This window comes from Ctenocephalides felis, unplaced genomic scaffold (assembly GCF_003426905.1).
Source record: "Ctenocephalides felis isolate EL2017-DRISC unplaced genomic scaffold, ASM342690v1 CF-g0.4_SCAFFOLD_03571, whole genome shotgun sequence".
NCBI lineage: Eukaryota > Metazoa > Arthropoda > Insecta > Siphonaptera > Pulicidae > Ctenocephalides > Ctenocephalides felis.
Genome location: NW_020539725.1, coordinates 65,852,289 through 65,861,854, shown reverse-complemented (window position 1 = coordinate 65,861,854; position 9,566 = coordinate 65,852,289). Strand labels below are relative to the sequence as shown.

Here is a 9,566-nt window from a genome sequence, read left to right as displayed (position 1 = left end):
GTTATATTACAAATTTTATTATAATTATATCTATTAATATCATAGACAAATACATGCATATTGCATACCATCGAACGAGTTTTATACTAATAATGAAATTATTAGTTGAATAATATTAATCGTCTGCGTCTTCATATAACCTTCTTAAGAAATTTTCTACCCTTAAGGCCGCTGAGTTTTCTTCGTAAAATACTACGACTGCTTTTAGTATTTTCCAGTCCGTCGTGATGAGAGCCTACAATTGATATTTTTATTAAAATTTTTATCAAATTGTAGGTATATAATTTATACTACTATTTTTGGTTCCTTAAAGCAAATTGCTGGAACTTCCAGCGCCATAATGAGATATTCCATTATCATGGAATATTAAATGTTTTCAAATAGATTATTATAAATACAGTAATTTTCACTAATCGTTATAGACAAAATATATGGGCTTATAAATTGGACGATGACGTTTATATATGTTTACATGAAAAGTAAAAAATAAAACTTTATCAATCAGAGATAAAGAAAAACTTTCAAAGAATTATATAATATTTCAAAGAATTATATAAACTAAATTGCAAAGTAAAAATTATGCATTTGAAGTATATATGTGAGCTTTAAAATTTTAGCTAAAATTAAGGGGTTACACACACCACTATAGATTTTTTGGAAAACACATTTCTGGGTTTAAAATGTACTTTGAATCTTTAAAATATGAGGAAAAATATTTCATATCTAAAACTTTTTTTTTTACTTGTACATTATCTCAAATATATTAACAAAAAATATTATAAAGCAAAATGACAACATGTATCTGGAAACGGATTCGAGGACTTATAAAATGATTATATATATAGGCTACCTAAATATACTAACAAAGCATTTAAAATTTTAGGAAAAACAATTTAGGAAAAAAAAATTGGGAAAAAAATTTTAAGAAAAAAATTTTTTGGGGAAAAAATTGAGAAAAATTTTTGGGGGAAAACAATTTTGGAAAAAAATTTAGGAATTTTTTTTTCGACTTGTTTGATTTGAATGAAAAACCATGGATATAGTCCATGATTTTTAACAAGATTGAAGTGAGTGAAAAATGTGCATGTTTTGATGTTGGAAAAATTTTGGGAAGAAAATTGTGTAAAAAACATTTTTTGTAAAAAATTTTGAGGAAAAATTTTTTTTGGAAAAAAACTTTTGGCGAAAACATTTTGAAAAAAAAATTGGGAATAAAAATTTTGGCAAAAAAAATTTTTTTTGACATCTACATTTTCACTCAATTCAATCTTGTTAAAAACTCAAAAAAAAACATTAGAATTTTTTACAGTATATTTAAAATTACATTTTCAAGTGCCCAATCATAACGAATCTACTATATATGTTAATTTGTTCATCAATATTAACAAATTACTATTCGCATTTTTCGTTGAAATTTAACAATTTTGAATGAAGTGCTCGTTAAACAAACAAACATCAATATTTTGAAATCCGCTATGATGGGCACTTCAAAATACTATTTTAAATATATATTGAAAATTCGATTAAAAAAATTAAATTGTTATAGTTGACAAAATAGTGGTAACCCCCGTTTTTATTTTTTTTACAATTATGTTTTATTTTGTTACTTTACAAAATCAATACATTAATTAACTTCCGCATTTTTTCGTCCAATCAACCGATTTGAATGGTTGAAAAAAACATTCGATTCCTATTGATAGGGAGATGTGCTTATTAGTTTTTGGCAAAGGCAGGTCCAGCCGTTACGGAGATACGGAGCAAAGAGTGCAGAAATATATAAAGAGTGCCCGATATAAATGATCTAAAAAACTTTGCGCTTGAATTGACAAAACAATTGCTTTTGAGGATATAAAAATTACATTTTTTTTATTTTCCATAAAATATTTTTGTAATTTGGATTAAAAATTCAAAAAATCACCCAGGCTAAGCATAGTCTAAGGGCCACTCTGGTACAAATGTTTACCCAATTGGAGCACTTTTCCAATTTTGTGAAAACTATTGAAAAATGTGAAAATGCCGCCAAGCTAAGCACAGTATAAGTGAAAATGTCGCACGGAATTATTTGCAAATGCGTTTAGACTGTGACTATACGGGAGCACTTTTGCAATTTTGTGCAAATTAAGGCAACTATTTTTTTTTTAAATTGAATTCGAAATGAAATGACGATTGTCAATGTTCTGGAGATAATTGATTTATGATTTACATTTGATTTGCTCGGATATAACGAGATAGCAAAAATAATAAAAGTTACAGTATTTGTAATAATATATTTGAAAACGTTTAAAATTTCTCTAATATTTCAATACGGTACGGGAAGTACCTACCAGCATTTTGCCTTAAGGCACGATGCCATACACCCCACTAGTTTATGATTTATTTAAGTAAACCGGGTTGCTGTGGGGCGTTACATAATTCTTCCAAATCTGGTCTTAAACAATCAATGAACACAAAACTAGCAAGTCGGTGTTTTTCTAGTACATCCTTTTGCTTAGTACTCACTTTTTCCTCCACATGTGCAGGAACCAGTGCCGCAGAAACAGGCTGGACACAAAGATCCTGAATGGCTCGGACAAGCCGATCTCAGCCTCGATCTGCCTAAATCGTAATTACTATTGTTCGTACAAGTTGATCGATAGGCACGAGCGAAATCTGAACTTGGTCCTGAGGAAAGAGATGATTAAATAATTAATAGATATGATTAATAAAAAAAAATAGTTCCTCAAAAGGAGTTATACTTTTCAATGAAAATAGTTAAGGGTAGAGATTTTTAATCAATAGAAACTTTATTAGCAAATCACATTTAAGAGGCACACCTAGTGTGAATTTTCAAAAAATCGAATTTTGAATTTTTCCATATTTCGATAGGTAAATATGCAACGGAAGAGCGTTACGGCCGAGTCGAGTGCCAATGACTCGTCATTCGCTCTCGATGATATTTCTATACGTGTCGATTGTTATTAGTCGTCTTAGATTTATTTTTACTTAAATGCCATCTTGTATAGTAGCAAATAAGTTTTACTTCAATCGCGTGTGAACCTTACGCGCACTCTTTTTTTTGAAGCAGGCTACCCCCTTAAATTGCCGATTTGATTTATATTCTACTCTATCTATCTCTATCAGATCATTTTATCTTATGTATAAAGATGGAGTTCTCGATAAAATGATCCGATAAAACTCGAAAACGGCTAAACCGATTTGGCCAGTCTTGGTCTTAAAAAATTCGTGCTAATCAGTAGGTTGTCGGAAAGGTGAAATATTATTTTAAAATCGCGTAGAGACTTTACATTTTTAATTTGAAATTTTTTATAGAAGCGTATTTTAAATAAAACAATGGACGGTGGCTAATACGTCAAATGTCAAACGTTTTAAAGAGATGATGTTTAATAGGATGTTTTACGTGAATATTATTTAATTAATGATTAAATTGAAGTAAGTAGTTTTGCTTGTAGTTTTATTTATACACAAAAACGTTATATATAACGGGCCGCAAGTGTTACTAGAAACTCAAAATATTAACTTTTTTGAAATGTTAAAATGAAAATGCAGTTTTTGGCGTTGTAGCACTTTTTTTGCAAATCATATTTTTCTGAAATACGGTGCTCTGAAAGATCCCATTTGTATAATTATATATTCATTGGTATTTATAAAACATTTTACTAGGTTATATTATTTTTATTTACGTTATTTAAATTCAGAACCTTTTTTTTTTTTTTAATTTCAATTAGTTATTACAACTGTTAAAAGTCATTAACAAAAGTAATATTGAAAATAATTAAGTAAAAGATTAAATAACTAAACGAGCAAAGGATAAAAATTACATAAAAATAATAGCAGTAATATGATTTAATGTAAAATAAAGCAAATAATAATAAAAAATAAGATTAATAAATAATATAAATAAAATTTCAGATAATAAAATAATACTAGAAAAATAATAAAATATAAAACAAAATAACAATAATAGAAATAGTAAGGATAATAATAATAATAATAAATAATAATAATAATTAAATAATAATATGTAATAAAAATAATAATAATTAGCATAATAATAACAATAATAACAATAATAATAATAATAATTTACAAAATTTAAAGATCGTGGAATTTTTCATTTTTTCTTGTTGGGCGCGCTTCTGAGTATACTTTGTGGAAAGTAATTGGGGTTAATGTTTATTCTTTTTTTGTAGATATTGTTTTTTGTTTGAATCTCTTGTTGTATCTTGGTTTATATAGCAAAAAGGCGGCAGGGAGTATAATAAATAACATATATGTTTTCAAACTCACCATAATCTTCGTACTGTGTCCCGATGGTTGTTCGTTTTCATCGTCGTCCAGTTCGAATTCAATCTCGTCCCTTTGCTTCGCGCTCTGGCAGGCCGCGCAGGGCAACCCGCACAATTGACCGCACTGAACGACCCGGACGTTTTGACTGGGTCGACCCTTTCGAGTACCGAAGTCGTTCTCGACACCTAATAATGATTAGTAATGGTAATAAATATATCTAAAGCGGCACCCTGACCTGCAAGTGATTCTGTATACGAGGCGCCAAAAAAGCGATTTGTTGGAAGAAAAAATGAAAATATGAACATTTTGGTCTGTGAGCGATTCGACTTATCATATCCGAAGCCGGATCGGTTAGGATTGACCCGCTTCAGAGAGGAATTATATCCACTTAACAACTCTGACAACTCCGACAACTTTGAAACATAATACTTGACACAAATGTCTTCTCTAGTTACCCGTCTCTAATATGTATATATAAGCATGTGTGTGTGTCTATGTGAATTTCCATCTCTCACCTTTCAATACTCGTACTCCACATACAACTCTTCCAAAAGCAACTCGCCGTCCGTCGTACTCCGGCATGGCACGCAAAGTAATCAAATATTGGGACTCAGCTCGACCGTCCATGGATAAAATTCCTAAAATTAATTATAATATAAAAATTATTATTTTTAACGCATCATTATCACCATATCTCTATTATACCCAATCTATCATGGTTTATAATATGGTTTTCTGCATCCAAAACTAGAGATTTTTTCGTACCGATGCAGGTGGTTGTTGTAATTCCACCGTGTATGCAGTTGCCGGTAACGATTCTGAAAATAAAACTAGGTGTAAGGAAAGATAATCGAGAACAATAAAAATCAATGTTTATCACAAATTATTATCAAAACTAACAATCACCCTTTCCACTCAGTGATTTTTTATTTAATTTTAAAGAAACTATAGTTCACCTGTGTAATAATGTTCCTTCGTAGCACAGTCCGTTTTCGTGGGTTCCTTTACATATAGAAATAAAATGTTGACATGTTTTTGGGCAAATTTCATTGTATAACTCGAAAACCAACCTGCCCAGATTGACGCCGTTATCTAAGCCCAAATCGAAGTAACAACGACTGGAAGTAAATTAGATTATAAATAATATATGTGTAAAAATAATATATATTTAACTTCCCGTAAGGTAAGTTATAGTAATGAACCAAAAATCGAAATTGAAAATTTTTGCATTTCTCGACGTTTTGAAGGTTTCTGAACATTTGGGGGTAACTCAGCAAAAATGGATGGAGTCGTCAGTGTGTGTGTGTGTATGTATGTATGAATACAATGTTTGGGTCACGTTTTCGGGCGCACGGATCCGCCGATTTGAAAGGTTAAAAAAACATTCGATTCCTATTGATAGAGAGATGTGCTGATTAGTTTTTGGCAAAGGTAAGTCCAGCCGTTGCGGAGATACGGAGCAAAGAGTGCAAAAAATACAAATAGAGTTTTGAGAAAACGGAGTATCGGATTTGAATGATCAAAAAACCTTCAATTTGTAATGATTGGGATAAGAGGTGATTAGTTTTTGGCAAAGACAGGTCCCGCCATTTCGAAGATACAGAGCTAAATGTGCAAAAAATGGCAGTTTTTGAGTGAACTAAGCGTTCGATTTGAATGATCTAAAAAACTTTCTGCTTGTATTAACAAAACAATTGCTTTTGAGGATAAAAAATTATTACATCTTTTTTAATTTTCCATGAAATATTTTTGTAATTTTGGATTAAATATTCAAAAAATTGCCCAGGCTAAGCACAGTCTAAGCGCCACTCTGGTACAAATGTTTACCCAAGTGCGTTTAGACTGTTGCTATATGGAGCACTTTTTCAATTTTGTGTAAATTAGGCAACTATTTTTTTTTTGAAATTGAATTCGAAATGAAATGACGATTGTTAATGTTCTGGAGATAAATTGATTCATGATTTACATTTGATTTGCTCAGATATAACAAGATAGCAAAAATAATGTAGGTTACAGTATTTGTAATATTATATTTGAAAACGTTTAAAATTTCTCGAATATTTCATTACGGTACGGGATGTTCCAGCAATTTGCCTTAAGGCACGATGCCATGCACCACTAGTTTTTTGTATTAAATATCCTACAATTTTCAGGAAGTAGACTCAAAATATTTGACAAATAATCGCACCCAACCATACATACAACTTGATTTAGTTCAATTCGCCTCTTACCTAAAATTGTTACTATTAATTTTCATTTCCTTTTCCAGTTCAAAATGTAAAGGATATTTGGAAACCGCCTGCATTCGTGTCAGAGTCGTTTTCCACCACTGCTTAAGGTTTTTCGGTTCGATCGTCGGATCCGGCCCCTTTGTATTCAACACGACTATTATTTTTCAAATGTAATAACAGTAACAAAATTCACTTAATAGTAATTTACTCTTTCCATGATTCGTTTTCTGAGAGCCATATTCTGCTCTGTGATGTCTGCCAATTTGAATTTCTTGTTGGTCATTCTGGTTGGGGCTGTTGACGCGTTTTTGAAAAATTTTGCTACACTTGCCTGGGAAAAAGAAAAAGATTATTGAAGTAAAACTTCTTTAGGCGCGACTAGGGTGTAAATCTGTACAAATGCAACGGAAGTGCGTTACGGCAGATAAGATAAGATAAAAGTCGAGTGCCAATGATTCGTCATTCGCTCTCGATGATATCATTTCTATACGGGTCGATTGTGATTAGTCGTCGTGTATGTGAATAATGATCTGTCATTGTATGCGTACAGGCATCAACGTTATATGCGTACCGATATCAACAAGGAAATCGGCATAGATAAATAAACATTTTAAAGTTACATCGTAGTACAAATCTTGATTTAATGAAAAATGCCTGAATAAGAAGAGTATTTAACCCTGTTCCTTGAAAATAATAAAACAAATTAAGCATTTGTGCCGTGTACTAAACTTAAACTTAAGCTTATAGCCCGTAGGGCAAGTTATAGTAATCTCAAAAAAATCAAAAATGAAAATTTTTATATATATATACGTTTTAGAGGTTTCTGAACATTTTGGCATACCTTAGAAAAAATGGATGTATGTATGTATGTGTGTGTGTGTGCGCGTGTGTGTGTTTTCGGATACAAATTTTCGTCGCTTATGCGCTTTATATTCTATGCAGTTAAAGCAGTACGATCGCTTTGAAAAAAAGTTCAGATCTTCCAAAATATGTCAAAATAAAGAAAAAATTTGAACAAAAATAAATGTTTTTTCTTAAAAAAAATTTTTTTCAGAAAAAGTAATTTTTTGTCCGATTTAAAGTTTCTCAAAAATCTAATTTTTTCGAAGTAATTTTTTTTCAAAAATGTTATTCGTTTTTAAAAAAATAATAATTTTTGATACGGGAAGTTCCAGCAATTTGCCTTAAGGCTAGATGCCATGCGCCCCACTAGTTTCTATATTATTCATAGTTTCTTTAAATCTTTGAAGTTATTAAAATAAAAAATATTTTGTAGGCAAGACAGATATTACAGCTGTTCAAAGAATGAGATTATATCGCCAGCAAAAAAGTAAAAAAAAATACTATCAATCAATGAATGTATGTTAATTTTAATTACATGAAGTTCTTCAAACACAATCATTACATGATGAGTGAAGTTGCGAAAACAATATTTGTTTAGGCGTTGTTTAACATAATCCACTGTGTAAACAAATATTATAGAATTTATTAATCAGCAATTACTTCATTTCTCTAATAAAGGTTCTAGTCCTAAATGCTAATTACAATGACAAACCGATCATGTCATATTTGAAGTATGACTTTAATTACATTATTGTTTTTAAATATTATACACATTTTTAATGCTATTATAAATATATAATTTATAATTTATCATTATATAAATGTGTATAATGGTCGACACTAATAAATGTGTGCATAACGAGTGTTATCATATTACTAATAAACATTATTCAAAATCGTTATATGATGTTTTTATTTTTACTTAAGTAAATGCCATCTTGTACAGTAGCAAATAAGTTTTACTTCAATCGCGTGTGAACCTTACATGCACTCTTTTTTTGCTTATTTTGTAACATGTAACCCAGCATTAAAAGTGCAGCAAAAATTTAAACTCACTTCGCTTCTGTAGACATGATTGAGTTTCTTCATCAGCCTCTCGTTGCCTCTAATGATATCAGCCTTGTCCATTCTTTCCTTCCAAGAGTTCACTTTTGATAATTGTTTCTTCCCATGTCGTGATGAATAGGTGGTTTGTTATCGATGCGGCTTCTTGCATTTAATACCTGAAAAATAAGAGTAATAATTAGTAAGATCAAAGAACAAGTTTGTTGATTTTAATCCAATTTCGTATAACACGTTTACGTTCTACCTGATGTACCTACTGAGAATTTTGAAGCTTTCCTTAATCTACTAGAATCTTTTCAATGTTTCAATTTCAATTGCTCGACTAGTACCAAACTTTTAAACAAGGTGATATATCAAATATTACTATTATCAAACTTTGCTGAGATATTTGAAAAAAATATTTATAGAGAATTAATTCCTTCTGTTAAATCTTAAATTTCTACTAATCAACATGAATTCATGTCTGACCGTTCTACAATTACAATTTTATTTTTGTATTAAATAATACATAGCTGAGAATCTTGACACTAATGGACAAGTTGATGTTATTTACACTGACTTCAGTAAAGCTTTTGACAAAATTGATCATAACATTCTTTTTACTAAATTATCTAAGATTGGTCTTAATTCTTCACTTATTTATTTTTTCAAGAGTTATCTTCATAATCGTAAACAGTTTGTCTATCTTAATGGATTCTTGAGCAATATTGAAAATATCAGTTCAGGTGTTCCTCAAGGATCCATTCTTGGTCCACTACTATTTATTATTTTTATTAATGACATATCTAAAATTATTAGCTGTCCACATTTATTATTTGCAGATGATCTCAAACTATATCTCAAAATAAATTCTATTGATGACTGCTTATTATTACAATCTCAACTTGACTCTTTCCACTCTTGGTGTGTCTCTAACAAATTACATTTAAATATATCAAAGTGCAAGATTCTCAGTTTTTCACATAAGCGCGTTCCAATACATTTTGATTATAAAATCTCTAACACCAGCATTGATAGATGTAATAAAATATCATCCTTAGGAGTTTTATTCGATTCTGGTTTGTTTTTCACTGATCATATAACTGATAGAGCACATAAATCTGTAGGTTTCATACTGAGAAATTATAAAGAATTCAATTC

The 9,566-nt window shown here is 30.1% G+C and overlaps 1 protein-coding gene across 1 annotated transcript; it reads right to left on the bottom strand.

Moving 5' to 3' along the window:
- Positions 1 to 3,728: 3,728 nt before the first annotated feature.
- Positions 3,729 to 8,489, bottom strand: LOC113386534 (peptidyl-prolyl cis-trans isomerase cyp11-like). The gene is made up of 8 exons (XM_026624314.1): positions 8,418 to 8,489; positions 6,727 to 6,849; positions 6,519 to 6,655; positions 5,244 to 5,405; positions 4,993 to 5,105; positions 4,803 to 4,925; positions 4,288 to 4,472; positions 3,729 to 3,734 (listed from the first exon to the last, which is right to left on the bottom strand). The coding sequence occupies exons 1-8, from the start codon at positions 8,487 to 8,489 to the stop codon at positions 3,729 to 3,731; spliced, it is 921 nt and encodes a 306-aa protein (XP_026480099.1).
- Between the last annotated feature and the right edge of the window lie 1,077 nt (positions 8,490 to 9,566).

Coding starts and splice junctions, on each gene's coding strand:
- LOC113386534 (XM_026624314.1), bottom strand. CDS start 8,489: ATGGACAAGGCTGATATCATTAGAGGCAACGAGAGGCTGATGAAGAAA. Junction 5,106..5,243: donor GAAGGAACATTATTACACAG/GTGAACTATAGT, acceptor TTTTATTTTCAG/AATCGTTACCGGCAACTGCA. Junction 4,926..4,992: donor TATAAACCATGATAGATTGG/GTATAATAGAGA, acceptor AATTAATTTTAG/GAATTTTATCCATGGACGGT.